The sequence below is a fragment of the Mastacembelus armatus genome, chromosome 7 (assembly GCF_900324485.2).
Source record: "Mastacembelus armatus chromosome 7, fMasArm1.2, whole genome shotgun sequence".
NCBI lineage: Eukaryota > Metazoa > Chordata > Actinopteri > Synbranchiformes > Mastacembelidae > Mastacembelus > Mastacembelus armatus.
In genome coordinates this window covers 10,345,889-10,362,894 of record NC_046639.1, presented here as the reverse complement: position 1 = coordinate 10,362,894, position 17,006 = coordinate 10,345,889, and the positions used below count along the sequence as shown (strand labels likewise).

General features: G+C 40.2%; 3 protein-coding genes across 6 annotated transcripts; 2 read left to right on the top strand and 1 right to left on the bottom strand.

Annotated features, from left to right (window-relative positions):
- Window positions 1–283: 283 nt before the first annotated feature.
- On the top strand, window positions 284–7,008 carry atp6ap1b (ATPase H+ transporting accessory protein 1b). The gene is made up of 10 exons (XM_026333413.2): window positions 284–455; window positions 1,399–1,519; window positions 1,920–1,994; window positions 2,087–2,280; window positions 2,375–2,412; window positions 2,528–2,613; window positions 2,716–2,942; window positions 3,048–3,083; window positions 5,727–5,964; window positions 6,114–7,008. The coding sequence occupies exons 1-10, from the start codon at window positions 334–336 to the stop codon at window positions 6,324–6,326; spliced, it is 1,350 nt and encodes a 449-aa protein (XP_026189198.1). The 5' UTR covers window positions 284–333; the 3' UTR covers window positions 6,327–7,008.
- A 633-nt stretch (window positions 7,009–7,641) lies between these two features.
- On the top strand, window positions 7,642–11,782 carry LOC113146227 (protein pitchfork). Of its 4 annotated transcripts, none has more exons than XM_026333585.1 (6): window positions 7,642–7,727; window positions 7,991–8,102; window positions 8,223–8,321; window positions 11,088–11,221; window positions 11,301–11,418; window positions 11,545–11,782. In XM_026333585.1, exons 2-6 carry the CDS (start codon window positions 8,049–8,051, stop codon window positions 11,608–11,610), a joined length of 471 nt encoding a protein of 156 aa, XP_026189370.1. In that variant the 5' UTR covers window positions 7,642–7,727; window positions 7,991–8,048; the 3' UTR covers window positions 11,611–11,782. The 4 variants fall into 4 exon arrangements, with proteins under 4 accessions (XP_026189370.1, XP_026189369.1, XP_026189368.1 ...); XM_026333584.1 differs by having other exon boundaries at window positions 7,647–7,727; window positions 7,963–8,102; XM_026333583.1 differs by having other exon boundaries at window positions 7,647–7,727; window positions 7,920–8,102.
- taf8 (TAF8 RNA polymerase II, TATA box binding protein (TBP)-associated factor) lies at window positions 11,753–16,557 on the bottom strand. Its single transcript, XM_026333581.1, has 8 exons — window positions 16,390–16,557; window positions 15,429–15,588; window positions 15,028–15,126; window positions 14,880–14,942; window positions 14,628–14,752; window positions 14,318–14,465; window positions 14,061–14,203; window positions 11,753–12,167 (listed from the first exon to the last, which is right to left on the bottom strand). The coding sequence occupies exons 1-8, from the start codon at window positions 16,435–16,437 to the stop codon at window positions 12,027–12,029; spliced, it is 927 nt and encodes a 308-aa protein (XP_026189366.1). The 5' UTR covers window positions 16,438–16,557; the 3' UTR covers window positions 11,753–12,026.
- Window positions 16,558–17,006: the final 449 nt, after the last annotated feature.

The window sequence follows — 17,006 nt, the reverse complement described above, 5'->3', positions numbered from 1 at the left end:
TGATGGGGTCAGTAGAGGCCCGACAACGAATCTTTACCCCAGGGCCGATTAGGAGCTTATCTGGCCATGAGCATACTACAAGTTAAATTAGTAGTTATTAATATATATTTATACAGCATTTGTGTAACTGTACTTGCACCGCTGGTAGTTTGCTGTCTCCGGGCTGGGAGATACGAGGCCGCCATTCAACGTTTGATGTAAGCAGCGTGTGGCGACGCTAGCGGCGGCGTTAGGCGGGACGCCCTGGGTGAGAAACAGGAAGTGTTCAGCTCCACGCACATGACTGTCAGTCGGCTTGCATCACGTGAACAGAGCTTTGCGGAAAGATTAAAAATGGCAGGTCCGAGGTGCTCGAGTAAAGTGCGATTAATAGCTTTTATTGCCCTTTTCGTCGCCCTTTTTGCTACAGGCAGCGCTACTGCTCAAGTACCACTACTAATATGGACCAGTGAGAGGTAATATTCCATTCTCCTTTTTGGTATATGTTGCTTTTGAATATCTGTCTAGTCTAACTGCTAATGCTAATACTTGTTTTTACTTTCCTAATACTGGCCAGGCTGATATGAAAACTTAATTGGTCGCTTTCGATTCAGAAGCCTTGTGTTACACTGGCACATTCGTCGAATGAAAGTCAAGATTCTCCAAATAATAGTAAATGCAATTCTTTCATATGGAAGACCTCAAGGGTTAGGGAAATGTCTCAAGCCGTCTGAAAATGCAGTTTTACATCAATCACCCTGTCCAGTAATTTATGGTTCTTCTTTTGTTGTGGTCTGAAAGGGCATTAAAACCAGATACTTCCATTCTAGTTTCTAGTTTCCATTCTTTAGTGGTGCAACTGATGTGCTGTCATTTCTCAAACACTTTTACGACATAGGTGGTGAAACCGAGTTTTACAGACAAGGACAGCAAGCTGATCCTACAGAGGGACTATGGAAGTGAATGTGTGGTGGCTGGGTTAGAGGGAGGACAGGGTTCTGGGGACAACACAATCAGTTCAGCATTTCACTAGGCCCAAATAGTTTTGTGTATTGTTAGAACAAATAGATTAAGCAATGCAATGTGCCCCAGCTCACATACATTTAATGCAGGGTGAAATGTGTCTTCATTGCACAGTGTTATAACTTGCTTTCTGCTTTATTTTTTATATTTTACACAACTCTGTCTCTGCACATTACAGCAATAGCGTGCAAGCTACACAGTAATAGAGAAGGCTGTGAATGTACAATATATTTTAAAAGATGTGGCTGCAGGTAGAACCTGTGTTTCATCATTACACAAACATTGATGATTGAAGTGTTTTGAGGTCTGTCACACTGTTTCCCGAAATGTGCTTAAGCAACAGAGAAAACTGTTGATAGATATCACACTTTGTCTTTCCCCTCCCTGTATGTTTAGCTTACCACCACTGGCCTCACCCGCAGCTGGTCACATTACATCCAACGATCAGCTGAATGCCTACCTCACCTCTGCCTTTAGCTCTGGCTCCCACACGGTGCTACTTTTTCTGCAGGACAAGGTCAGTCCCTGACATGAGAACTGTTGACCTGCTCCATAGCAAATATGTTTACAGTATGTCACTAAACAAATTTGAGTTAAGGGTGACTGAGAAACTTGTTCTTGTATATTTAAGTTGTCTAAAGTAGGGCAGTTGTGAGTTGTGCTGCAATGCCACATGACAATGTGTAACAATCATTTCATTTTGGTGTGACAGTGAGTTTTGGCATTACTTCCTATTTTAGGGTTCCACTATAGTAGCCTGTACTGTCTGGGTTGCTTGTCCTGTATGCTCATTGATGTGATTTATTATTAGGAATTCTGTGTATTGCAACTGTTATATTTTCATGATGCTTTGTGGTTCGTACTGGTCTATTAAAGCAGGTGAACTGTGATATTATACTGTACTTGTTTGTATTCAGTTAAGCAAAGATGACTTCACGGTCTTTGGTGGAGTGTTTGGCAACAAGCAGGATAGTGCCTTTCAGAACCTTGAGGTAGGTCTTCGTAACTTAGTTCATTAGTCCTAATGAAGATGATTTTGACAGACTAATAAGGCTGATAATTCTTTCCATTTGCTCTTCTCCAGGCTGTACTGCAGTCTTCTTCCTCATCAGTGACACTCCCGGCCTTGGAGTGGTCGGGTTCCTCTGCTGTCCTGCCTCTGCTGAAGGACAAGCTTGGTGTCTCGCCCCTGCCCGTAGACGCTGACACTCTGTCAGAGCTGACCATTAATGCATCTGTCAACAATCTGCTACTCATCAGTCTTCCTTATTGTACTGGGTGAGACATTTGTGCTCTGCAGTGTATCACTGAAAGGAACTATCATATATGTATTTTTATGTAGAAATAGAGATATAAAATCATTGTTTTGTAGTTTGCAGAAGTCTTGCAAAGAGGTCCTACATATCAATGGTAAGTTTTAATGCTCCAGTGAAAAAATAACAGTATCTTGGTGGCTGCATAGTTGTAATCATGTACAGTAAGAAGTTTTGCAATATATAAATCAAGTGTATTTTCCTTTCAACAGATGAGATTATTGGGAAAGTTCTAAGTATCGTGAAAGCAAAAAATGTCCTGTACACTGCAGTATACACAGGAGTCCAGCCATCACGCGTAAGACATTCTAACTAGCCCACATACAGGTTGACACAGAATTAAATTTAAAAAAAATAATTGAAACATTTTAATACTTACCATGGTTACTTATTTCTGCAGGTGATTTCAGAGACATCTGTGCCTAACCAGCCTGTGGGTCGGTCCTTGCTCCAGGCAGTTGTAGCTGATGTTTCACCACCCATCATGTTTAATGTGTCTGGTAGCCCTTGCATAATGCTTTGGGCTCAGAATCTCAATATTAGTTTCACAAGCACTTCACCGTGGCTTGACCTCGCTACACAAACACCTTCCTTAGCAGGATCCCTGTGTAACCAGACAAACTCGCTGTAAGTTGTGCCTTTCTGTGCCTGTGCCTTTCATTGTTTCATAAAAATAGTTTATGCTATTTGAAGGAAAGTGCTTTTAAATTCATTCTTTTTTTCTGTCTTCAGGCTTGTCCTCACTTATGCATCAGGCTTTGTACTAAGGTAAGGTAATCATTTGCTTATTTAAAAGGAATATTTAGACATTTCGGGCTATAGACTTCTCTTTATAACCTTTTTCATGTTATATATATTCAAATATATAAAATCTATATTTACAGCCAGTAGCTGCTTAGCTTGTCTTAAAGAAACTCCTGTAAAGCACACAAATCAACAAGGTATATCTCATTTGTTTCATCCATACAATAACTGTAATGTATAAAAACATCTGAGTACAAACTGTGTGTTGACGTACGGCAGACTATTGTAGGCAACCAGCTGAAACTCCAGAAAGTCACTGAGTCTGGCCACAAATAGCCTGGCAGTAACCCATGTAGAACCACAATCTGACATTTTTACACTTTGGTTTTGTACAGATTAAACAAACGAGATACCATGTTAATAAGTGAATTTCAGAGCTGCTGGAAAGCATACTTTTCTACAGTTGTTTATAGTCTTCAAGCTAATAAGCTACAGTGGGGCAAAAAAGTAGTTAGCCACCAATTGTGCAAGTTCTCCCACTTAAAAAGATGAGAGAGGCCTGTAATTTTCGTCATAGGTATACCTCAACTATGAGAGACAAAATGAGAAAAAAAATCCAGAAAATCACATTGTCTGATTTTTAAAGAATTTAATTGCAAATTATGGTAAAAAATAAGTATTTGGTCACCTACAAACAAGCAAGATTTCTGGCTCTCACAGACCTGTAACTTCTTCTGTAAGAGGCTCCTTTGTCCTCCACTCGTTACCTGTATTAATGGCACCTGTTGAACATGTTATCAGTATAAAAGACACCTGTCCACACAGACAGTCACACTCCAAACTCCACTATGGCCAAAACCAGAGAGCTGTCAAAGGACACCAGAAACAAAATTGTAGACCTGCACCAGGCTGGGAAGACTGAATCTGCAATAGGTAAGCAGCTTGGTGTGAAGAAATCAACTGTGGGAGCAATTATTAAAAAATGGAAGACATACAAGACCACTGATAATCTCCCTCGATCTGGGGTTCCACGCAAAGATCTCACCCCGTGGGGTCAAAATGATGACGGTGAGCAAAAATCCCAGAACCACACGGGGGGACCTAGTGAATGACCTGCAGAGAGCTGGGACCAAAGTAACAAAGGCTACCATCAGTAACACACTACGCTGCCAGGGACTCAAATCCTGCGGTGCCAGACGTGTCCCCTTGCTTAAGCCAGTACATGTCCAGTACCGTCTGAAGTTTGCTAGAGAGCATTTGGATGATCCAGAAGAGGATTGGGAGAATGTTATATGGTCATATGAAACCAAAATAGAACTTTTTGGTAAAAACTCGTTGTGTTTGGAGGAGAAAGAATGTTGAGTTGCATCCAAAGAACACCATACCTAAATTGAAGCATGGGGGTGGAAACATCATGCTTTGGGGCTGTTTTTCTGCATAGGGACCAGGACGACTGATCCATGTAAAGGAAAGAATGAATGGGGCCATGTATCGTCAGATTTTGAGTGAAAACCTCCTTCCATCAGCAAGGGCATTGAAGATGTAACGTGGCTGGGTCTTTCAGCATGACAATGATCCCAAACACACCGCCCGGGTAACGAAGGAGTGGCTTCGTAAGAAGCATTTCAAGGTCCTGGAGTGGCCTAGCCAGTCTCCAGATCTCAACCCCATAGAAAATCTTTGGAGGGAGTTGAAAGTCTGTGTTGCCCAGCGACAGCCCCAAAACATCACTGCTCTAGAGGAGATCTGCATGGAGGAATGGGCCAAAATACCAGCAACAGTGTGTGAAGACTTACAGAAAACGTTTGATCTCTGTCATTGCCAACAAAGGGTATATAACGAAGTACTGAGATGAACTTTTGTTATTGACCAAATACTTATTTTCCACCATAATTTGCAAATAAATTCTTTAAAAGTCAAACAATGTGATTTTCTGGATTTTTTTTCTCATTTTGTCTCTCATAGTTGAGGTATACCTATGACGAAAATTACAGGCCTCTCTCATCTTTTTAAGTGGGAGAACTTGCACAATTGGTGGCTGACTAAATACTTTTTTGCCCCACGGTAAGCAGCTGTTGAATGTAGCATCACATTTAATGTACAGAGCAGTATCAATCTTCTCATGTAAATCTCAGAGACAGCAAATATACTGTGCGTAGTACCCAATGTTTCAAACTATTCCTTGATTCATTTGTTTAAGCTCCTGAAAACCTGGTTTCATATCATCATCCTGATGATGATGATCCAGATTAATATCTACCTCTCTGTTTGTAAATACAGTATGTGTTTAGAATAGTAACAGGTTTTTATTAAGAGCTAAACACGCACAGTCTGACTCATAACTTTGTGTGGTTAATTTGAGTAACCAATTTGAGTGTGATCAGATTCAAATATCACTAATTCCTGTACAATGCACATGCTCATGAAGGGCCACATCACTCACACTAAGATACTGATTAAGAAAAGACATTTTCATGGCTTTTAATCTTAAAAAATTCTGAATCACTCTCTCACCCCCTCGATAACTATAAATGACAACATTCAGAATAATTCACCTTTAGATTTTTATCTTATATCGCATATTATTATCAGTTTAGTTTGAGTGTGTCATTGTAGTGATATGTATTGTGTGACTTTGATAAGAACTGTTCTTATGTTGATCTCCAGTTTTGCCATGAGTCAACGGTTCTATCCTGGATCTGCACGGAACTGGTTCACCCTGGACTCAGTGCAGCTGCAGTCTAGTGGTCAAACTGCCTCATTCATTGGGAGCCGCAGCATCTATGCCCCTGCAGAGTATTCCTTTCACTGCCAGTCTGTCAATAGCTTCGATCAAGCTCTGCTAGTGCCAAATAACACCAACCAAAACACATCCCAGTGGAGGCTCAATTTTATCAACTTCCAGGTAGTGTGTTGCAGTATTTTCCTTTCTGTCACTCAGCACTCCTGCAACATTACACTAAAATATCTTTTTGAAGTTTAATTTAATAAGGTGTCTGTTTAGTTTTTCTGTTATTCACTGAATACATGTTTCTTCTCTTTGTTGTGATACAGATTCAGGGCTTCGGTTTGGGCAATGGAACAAATTTCTCCTATGCCAGTGATTGTGCTGGCTTCTTCAGCCCAGGGATTTGGATGGGGCTGGTGACCTCTTTGGTTATGCTGTTAATTTTAGTATATGGTCTGCACATGATCATGCAGCTAAGCACAATGGATCGATTTGATGACCCCAAAGGTCCATCGATTTCAGTGCCTCAGTCGGAGTGAAGCATTCTCAACACACACACACGCCTCAGGCTTTTACTGCCTCCTGTAGATTTTTTTTTTTTTTTTATCTGTCAGGCAGACTCTTTTGTCCTCTGATATTCTCTCCTATACTTTTCTGAATCCTTCCGCAGTTGACTTTGGGGTATTGTTATCTTGCCAGGCACATTCCATTTGTTCACATTTGCAAGTGCCAAAATGGATGCACCGTTTAACTTTTAAGTGTGTGTGTGTGCAAAATAATGTTTTTTGTGTCAGTGACCAGAGACAGTGGAGGTTATTTGTACTGTCACCAGAGAATGCCTTCTGTGTCAACATAAATGTGACTGCTGGATGCTGTAGGACCGTTTCAGACCTCAGTTCTTACTTTATTTTTCCAACTTTAATTTAAAGACTACTGGTATTGAAAGATGTGCATGTATATAAAATGTGATTCATTGTTGAAATGTGTGAAATTTCAGGAGTGTTGCTTTTTGGAATTGTCTTGCAGAAGTATACTAATACTTCCCCTTGGATTTAGTTCTGTTTCTACTCCTTGTGGTTAAATCTACACCACTCTACTCTTTTCTGTGTATCAGGTTCATCCCAAATTTAATGACAGTGCCTCTGTACTGCTTTTGCCAAATTTATGAATGATTGCTATAGACTGTCTTTTAATTGCAATAAATATATCTATTGATTAATAGAATTTATATACTTCATGGCTGCAGTTTTACTGTTGACACAATCCAATAACCTTTTCCTTACTGAATATCCCTTAGGAGTCTTCCCAAAACACTCACAGGCGGCTTTATTGACTGACGTTTCATTAGACGTTCAGTTGTTATAATTTCTTCATGATTATGATTTCTCTGATATGATTGACATGATTTCTCTGATTAACTTCATGCCTTTTGTAGGCCCATGTATGAAATTTCACAGTATTTTCACCTCCTAAATTACTACGTTCCTTGTGCAGTCACAATTCTATAATGGTACAATTTACTCAGGCTGATGACATTTTTTTATGACAGAATTCTTTTTAGAGTATATAGATAAATAGGTTAAGCAAGACAAATGTAATTATTTCTGAGAACACATTAACTGTAGGCCGTCATCCTACATTATATGGCACAGTACAAATATTTTGAGTGTCCCTTATTCTGTCCCTTATTTCTTATAAAGAATCACAATTGTCTCTTACTTTCCATTTCTGAAGTTGGCAAAAGCGTCCATAACAATTACATGCATGAGTCATGAGAATTATGCAAATTACGCGATGGCGTCATTTGACGACTTCTAGCGACTTTTAGGACAACCAATAGCTACTTTCCTTACTGGCGACTTGGCAACACTGCTGACATTGGCTGCCGAAGAGATACCAGGAGCACTTAAAATCTTTCAGGTCATCTAGGCGGCTTTATTGTAAGCGTTATGCAATTTAATATTTTACTGGAAAGATAAGAGTATAAGTAATATTTAATATGAATTAGAAAATGTAAAATGGCATAATTAATATACCAACTCGGTTGCCATTGTTACGAGTCAAAACAGTACGACTGTTATGTCAGGTTAAGACGACGCCGATTGCTAGCATAACTTTTCTTTTCCGCTCAGTTTCCGTGATTTGCATAGCTGTGTTTTCCACAAATGTCAACAGCACCTGATCAGCGAGTGTTTTTTGGCAGTTGTCAGGAGAGGAAACTCTTTCCCCTCCATTATGCACCTAACCGACTGGTACATCAAATGTCACGACACACAGCTCCACATGTCGGTCCTGGCTGCTATGACAACCACGAGGTGTGTCTGCAGAATAATTAGTCCTAGTTAGGCCTTTGATACAGAGTTTGGTATGTTTCAGACCGTCGTCGTGTCCTTTAACTGCTTAACTAGCGTTAATTCTTTACATTTCCCTCACAGTTTGGCACCATACTGTACGACTTACAGACGAGACCTGTGAGTAAGAGAGGCCTTGGTCTTTCTGCCAGGACGGCAGCACGTTTTCTGCCTTGTATCAGGGTAAGTTAACCCGTCCATGTACTGAAATTAAACTTTACATTAATAGAATAAAACAGACTTTCGCACGCATTCCACCGATTTGACATGATACAGGTTAGCTATTCAGAGGGACTAGACCTCAGCCTGCTGCCAGAATGGCTCAACACAAGTTTGAAAAAAAAAAAGATGTCATGAAGGTTATTTCCAATGCCATTGACTCTCATGTTAATGGTATACAGTTTGAAAGTAGATATCCAGTAATGTGCAAGAGTATTCACCACTAAAAGTAAAGTGAGGATGCTTTGCAAATTCATATCACAAATAGTAAATTTATCAGTTAACGGTACTGAATCGCAAAATACAGTAAACAGAAAAAGAGAAAAATTAATGAAATCAGCAAAACTAAATATAGTATAGTGTGTCTAAATATAGTCCCTAAAACTTTGCACACTACTCCGGTTTCCTCCCACAGTCCAAAAACATGCATGTCAGGTTGATTGGTGACTCTAAATTGCCCATAGGAGTGAGTGTGAGTGTGTTTGGTTGTTTGTCTGTATGTGACCCTGTGATTGACTGGTGACTTGTTCAGGGTGTAACCCTGCCTTCCACCTGAAAGAGAGCTGGGATAGGCTCCAGCAGATCCCTGTGGCCCTGGTTAAGGAATAAGTGGGTATAGAAAATGGATGGATAGAACTTTACATAGTACTGTATGTACTGCAGCAATGTGAAGAACAAGACAAACACTCTTTATTCATAGCTACAAGTATTTATATATTAGTTTATCTGAATTTGCCTTGTAGATCCTGAAAATTTTCACTCTGTTTTGATATATTTTTTGGCAATTACTGTTCTATTTTGCTTAAACACTTATGGATAATACTGTGGGGGGAAGAATGTACACTACTGGAAATGTACTTTCTGTCCCAGCCTGTCCAGCCATGCCCCCTCATTCTTCCTCAGTTTCCTCCTTCATCTCCTCCTCCTTGTCCTCAATCTGTGTGCATCTCCACACCCTTGTGCATCTGTCATAGTAACAAGTGTTCGGGTGGAGTTACAAAGACTGTTATGAGAAGGCAGCTGGCCCAGCTGATAAATGTCCAAGACTGCTTAAGGACTGTGCTGCCCAACTGTGTAAACCTCTACAGAGGATCTTCAACTTGAGTTTACAGTTGGGGAGGGTCCCAGCTCTGTGGAAAACATCTTGTATTATTCCAGTTCCTAAAGTAAAGTGTCTGGCTGAACTAAATGACTACAGGACAGTGGTTCTCACATCCTATATTATGAAGGTCCTGGAGAGGATGATTCTCTGCCTACTGAGACGCTAAACATGCAATAGAGGTTAAACATGCAATATATCCCCTGCAGTTTGTTTAGAGATAACATATTGGTGGACATAGTGGATTATTCTGCCCTTTACATGCGTCACTGTATTTTGTTACATCATTGAAGAACCTGAAAGTTATGTGAGGATTATGTTCTTTGATATTTTTTAAAGTGCATTCAGTACCATCTAACCAATCATCCTCAGAGCACAAAGCGTAAAGGGACAGAACAGCCACAGTTCATCAGGCTGAGGAACTGCATCTCTGGTAGAGTTTTGAGCAGAGCAGGGGCTCCACAGGGGACTGTTTTGTCTCCATTCCGATACGCACTGTACACAGCAGACTTCATGTACAATTCTGTGTGTTTCCACATTCTGATGATACTGTGATTTGTTGCATGTATCAGGAATGGACAGGAAGATGAGTACAGGGGCCTGATAAAATCCTTCAGTGACAGTGTCACAAAAACTGCCTCCTATTGAACACCTCTAAAACTAAGTAGATGCCAGTGGATTTGTGAAGGTCCAAAGCCCCTCCTCATTCAGTCAACATACAAATATCTAGGCATCCAGCTGGATAATAAGTTGTCACTTAACACAGATGTACAATATTAAAAAAACGGCAGGGACGACTTTACCTCCAAAGGTAGCTTAGGTCCTTAGATGTTTGGTAAAACATTTGCAGCATCTTCCTGCAAACTATGGTAGCAAGTTTGCTGTTTTATGCTGCAGTCTGCTAGGCAGGCAGCATAAAGCAGAAGGATGCAAGGCGGCTGGACAAACTGGTGCAAAAAGCTGGTTCAGTGACAAGAATGAGGCTAGACTCACTGGAACCTGGGGTGGAGAGATGCTCACAGAAAAAGGTAGATGCCATCCTGCAATACACTGACCATCCCTTTCACAACATTCTGATGGAACAGAGAAGCTCCTTAGCCAGTGGCTGATGACAACTGGCTATTCTCACTACTAACTTACTAATTAACTACAAGTCTACTTGAATTTCCCTTTGGGGATGAATAAAGTTTATCTTACCTTCTTGTCTGGTTTGTTCCAGTGATAAGTTAGCTGCTTTTGTTGTTTCATGTTTGCAGCAGTTTGTTACCAAACAAAGTCATATACAGTGGATACTGCAACCCCTTTTAAAATTAGCTGAATCAATAAGCAAATAAGTAGGAGTCTAATAACTGTAAATGTAAGTAGCAAGGAGTAATATTGGATTCTAATTTGAGGTAATTGCCAGCTGTGGTGTGTTTAGTTCTTTTCACTAATTGCCAGAAATTGTTGGTGTCAGAAATTCCCAAAATGCAAATCAGAGGCTGAACACATTTTTTCCGCCTGCTTATAAATAAGGTTTAATCCTTTTTTTAAAATCTGTATCTTGAGTCACACAACTCCATGTAAGTGCAATACTGATTTACTAGAATAACATGTAATGAAATGATCTCTTTATAATATTTTATCACCAGAACCTGACTCCTTCACCGCAGCAGTACCAGAACGATCAAAGCCAGTCCAGAATCCCCCCTACTGGCAAGACACCTTTCAACTCAACTGCAAAGAGGTTTAAAAGCATGTCATCTTCAGCTGAGGCGAGCCCAGGGTGAGACAGACACACTCAAACACACCACTCCAGTTTAACAGCGCTGAACGAAGCTGACAAATGTTATTTTATGTTGCAGCCCCGGGACCTATGCTCACAACATAGTGACAAACAGGAAAGTGAGTTGGCCAATGCGCTTTGGGAGCCCAGACTGGTCCAGCCTGCCTCAGCTGGAGAAGAAGTCACTCAGGGTGAAAGTGGGTAAAAGCAAAGCCTATTTTATTCCACTACTGAATGTAAAGCAGCTTTACCTGAACTCAATTTTTTCAGTAAAAGGGAGTTCTTATTAGAACCTATAATGCTCCTTTGTTCTGTTTCTTCAGCTAAACAATGAAAAGGAGTTCCTGAAGCAGAGGACCAGAGTGGCCTACCTGAGTTTGTATTATTAACTCTGAAACTGGTGGATGAAAACCCATCACCCATCAATTTGTCAGTCTTATTTCCCTTAACTGTTTCTCTCAGCAAAACTGTGGCAAGAACAGTTTTACATGTTGAACTAAAATGAATGTCAAAACATTGTTTATCCCAGTGTTTAAAAACAAACATATTTTTCTTTATTTACAAAATGAGTGGATTATTGTCTCTGTGTATTACACTACGATGTTCCTTACAAAAGGTGAGTGCTTGCTGTAAAAATTAACAGTTAACAGAAACAAGTTGTCTTCAATAGAAGTCAGTATGCCAAAGTCATCAGCAGTACTGGTCCCAGCAGTACAGGGGACCGAGTTCTGCTCCTCTCTGTGGATGCTGAAAGCATCAACCACTGCGGCAAACATGAGTCTGTAGTTTTAAAGTGGGTCCCAACTCATTTCTTCCGTCTTACTTTGGGTTTTTTGACCGGCCGGAGGTATGGGTTGTCGATGATGTTGTCCTCGCTGGCCTTTGTGGAGGGAACAACACCAGTGGGAGGAAGCATGGAGTTCTCCTTGTCAGCTCCAGGGTCATCCTAAACAAGAGAGGCAGTAACGAAAGAAGTAACAGGGTGTCCGCGGATCCTTAAAAAGTCTTAAATTCCATATTATAAAACTAAGGCCTTAATTAGCATTAAAATGTCTTAAATTCGCGTTTCAAAGGTCTTAACAGACCCCATAAAGAAGATTTTATTTTCATCTTGAAATCAATTTGAAATCCTTTCGCGTATTTGTTATGCAGAAAGAAATAGGCGGAACCAACTAAAATACGCGTTTGAGTGGAGTTCATTTAACACATGCTTTCCGGCAGCTGCGTGAACTGTGGGAAAGTTTTTAGTCTTTTACCATGGGTAAATGTAAATTTAATGACAATTGGTTACAAAACCCTAATTTTGCGCCGTGGTTAAGTCCAGTTAGTGGCGACGTGTTCGAGGTCCGGTGCAGGCTGTGCAAAAAAATGTAAAACTCGGAACAATGGGTATGAAAGCTTTGGAGACCCACATGCGGTGTGAATAAGACAAAGCGGCTGTGGAAACCTGTCGGAAACCACCTGGCATTTTATTTTTGTTTTACTCAATAAATCAAACGGTGTGTAAACAGTTTATATCAATAAACAGTGTTATGGTAATTGGTTTTATTGTGTGATGTTATATTTTATTTCTACAAAATTGGTCTTAAATTTCATTCTGCGTGGTATTAAAAAGGTCTTAAAAAGTCTTAAATCTAGCTCTTAGAAACCTGCAGATACCCTGAGTAAGCAATAGTGCAATTGACTATATCCTCAAACCCCACTTAATGGAATAGTTTGACAGTTTAGGAAATATGTATTTTTTTTGATACAACACAACTCAGAATCCAGTAAATGGATTCTCTTTGTGCCTAGTTGGTTGGACAAAGTAAGACATATATAACCTTATCTCAGTCTCCAGTAGGCCCCCAGGAGCACCATTTAGTTTGGATTTGGTGGAAAAGCCCATATAAAATATACAAAAACCTATTTATAAATATTTATATCACTGAAGGCTGGGAATAGTGGTCTGGTGTTTCCTGAAATTCTCAAAAAGGTCTGCTCCTGTTTCAAAGAAAATCACCTGCAGGAAACTGGGATTTGTAATGTGTACCTGTACCAAAGATTTATCACATGCACTGGAAAAGCGCAAACGTTTTTGCCAAAGCTAAATACTGAAGGTCTTACAGTAAGATGCTGTAAACTACAGGAAACTTTCAACTGGACTAGTGCCTGCTGATTTGTAACAAATTTTCTGCCTCTGTCACTCCACACAGTAATAACCTCAGCACTGCAGTGCTTGTGCACTCCTCAAAGACATGTTAAAACTGCTGCTATTCAGAGATAATGAAAAACAGGATCACAGAGTTCTATAGATGAGCTATCTCTCTGAAAAATAACTAATTTTAGTTCCCTAAAAAAACAGGCCTTATGCGAACCTTATTTATTTTATCCTTAATGCGTCAGGCAAACTTATCTATGTTCTGCTGCTTCTCCAAGCCCAGACCATGTTTCATGGTTAATGGATGATGTTATGAATTATTTTTACATGTAGCTGCAAAGGAAGGACAATTCAGTATAAATATCAATAAAATGATATGCTTAGTAAATCATTTTAGACTATATGATTCCTACTGATTTACAATGATATCTTTCAAACTTTGGTCAGATTAGCTGTTAGGTATTGTACTCTGTGGGTTTGAAAAGTCTAAAAAAAATTTTAATCCCTACAGAAATCGTTTTGTTAATATGCATAATTCCATCTGAAAATGTAATTCTTACAGGTTCCCAGTTCTCTTGACAAAGTATACTCCTGACATTTTGTATGTTAAAGTTAGTTGGGAAATCCAGGAACTGAGTGTGAGAACGTGAAGTCTGACTGTATCAGACAATGTGCAGGCTCCAGCCAATGAAAACTTACAGTGATGATGTTGCCTGCAGCATTCTCACTGTCTGTCTGGTCATCCTGCTCTGAGGAGTCTGTCTCCTCTAGAGTCTGCAGTTCCAGTTCTGAGGGCAGGAGGGCACTGAGATATGGGATGGCGCTGGGCCGTGCTGCAATCACTGACAGCACAATTGCAGAGGTTAGAACACATTCAACTACAACATGCTTCAAACAGCACATCAGCAATTACAACCAATCTTTTAAATACAGGTCAGCTTAGTAGATTTGCTCACATGGGAAGGCACTGATGTCATCTTTAAAGAGGCTCTGAGTTTCTCCGGTCTTTGCCATGAAGCGTGTTAGAGCTCGCTCCACGTCTCTCCTCTGAGTTGCTGCCTTCTCTCTCACCACTTGATAGTCTGACACAGGCTCTCTGAATGTCTGCACACAGAAAAAAAAAACACTTCACTGGTCTATTGGCTTTGTTTCACAGAATGAAGGCTGATACCCTGATTGCAGTGTTCACTTGGATTCAAATGGATTAGATTTTATTTCCACAGACAGTCTCTATGAGGATCTTGATAAAGAAAGGATCTGACTCACTGGTGTTTTGATGTAGGTGTGAGGGTCAGGGAACTCTGGGAAGTGGCTCGGTATGTGGGACGGATGTGTGCGTTTCTGTCCAGCTGACAGTGCTTTGGGAGTCACAGGTGGGTTTGTCACTGGAGCTGAAATCAAAGAAAAAAGCAATTCATTTTTCAGTTAACATTTACAAATCAATATAGTAAATGATATAACCATTATCAGTAAATTTCTGAAGTTTACAAAATGTAAGAGGGTAAAGGATCTACTCACGGGCAGTTATAACCATCCTCTGTGATCTTTTGGCATACACAGGCAGCGTGTCAACATTGAAGCCTGAAGCAGAGATATGAACAGATTAAATTATGTCACTGATATAATGTGGACACAATGTTTAATTCATCTGTTTCCAATTCATTACCCATTTCAATGAGTGTAATCACTGTATCTGACAGTGTAGGGATGCTTCTGGCTGTGTGTTCACAATATGATTTAGCACAGCGGCCGATTTCAGTTATATCTGAAAATAGAAAAAAAAAAAAGGGGGGGGGGGTCTTTAATTTACCACAGCATTTAGCAAATGTAACAAATGAATGGGGCACAGATGATGAGATCAAAATGGGGTTTGCAGTAGTCACAAATGAGTCAGAAACCCACTGATGAATGCAAATTAGCTGGAAATGTTTGTTGAATGAAGCATGCAGTACTGGATAAAGGTTATGTGATGTTTTTTTTTTTATTATTATTTTTGGTACAGCTCTGTGAACCAAACATTGGCATGTCCTCAGTAGATGGATACTATATGTCAGGGCTCATACGTACAGCTCTGCATCATCTCAGTGAGTGTCTCCACTGCCGCCTTCTCTGCACTCTCAAAACCACACTCAGTCAGGAGGGCGCTGACAACAACCTGCAGGGTGCGACGTCGGGCCAGGTGGTAGTTTTCTGCTGGACTGGAAGCTGCTTTGCCACCACTCCCACGCTGGAAAAAAAAGAAAAAACAACACATGCACACACTTCAAGTACTGTGAGAAAACACATCAGTAAGTCCATCAGGTAATGGGCTCACCGTAGCATGAGACATCATCTAACTAGAAACTTGAACTAACTAGTTTCCCAGTTTTCAGTGATGTCTAATCAACTGTCTAAACTCCAAAATATTCCACAGACAATCACAGCAGCAGCCAAAAACTTGGACACGTTGTTTTTGAATGGCTTTCCCTTGTTTTTTTACTATTCACCTAATACCGTAGACAGTAAAAACATGAAATAACATACATGGAATTGTATAGTGAGAAAATGTAGCTGTTAAAAGACTGACAAAATTGTGCAAAGCTGTGTCGACCCAAATTCGATGATGTGTAACGTTACTCTTGAGTATCTACACTATAAAACCTACTTTACAATCCATACATCTTATTTTATGGTTTGGACAGAATTTCCTGTTGACTAAACAAGTTGATAAAACCTTTCTCCACGCTGTTAGACTCGGTAACGTTACAGCAACATACTCACAACCGGCAGCAAATGTAGATAATACAATTACCAAACTTTGCTAGTGTCCATTCATTCGTATTTGCACATATAAAAGATGAACGGCTTACTTTACGGACTATAACTACATACGGCAGTTCCGTACTGGACTTAACAGTAACTCCATTAGTTCTTTAAACATTTGAGCACATTGTTAAAACATCTGAGTGCGTGGTCTGACTGCTAACTACACACTATCGCTACCGCTACATCCGTCCTGCTCATGGCGGAGGTGCAGCCCTTTACTTACCCCCCCTGAGGTCAGGGAACCTCCGGATGCCACCGCAGGATCCGCCATCCGCAACTATTTGAGCAGTGCCAGATGGATTAAATTAATTTATAGTGTCAACAACCGTATTTAACCAGCGACGGTTTAGCCGCGGTTAATAAACACTGCGATTTTGTGACATTACTTCCCGTCACCTGACCGGATGTTGAAATTAAAACTCAATATTTAATGACGCCCTCTAGTTTTTACATGTAATATTACACCAGCTACACATGGACCCACAGCAGGGGAGGTGGAGAATAGAATTTTTTGCTTTCGTTTTACCAGCAGGATAAATAAAAATAAATACATAAATAAAATAAAAATAATGACTTAATGTCCGACGACACGGCTCTGTTGATGAAGGTTTGTAGAGTCAAAAGGTGCGTTTAAATAGGAATCAATACAACGTGTTAAAGTGGGATCACCGCTAAAATAATGTGAATTTGCCGCTAAATTAGTGTGAGTATTTTGCAGTTTCTGTTGTCCAGAGCTGCTGTGAAGCACGGCCTGTCCTTCAGTTCAGTAAATCTCTCCAGTCATCAATGACAACAGGACGCAGTGCCATTACGCACCACCCACCGCTGTGTTTACCTTCA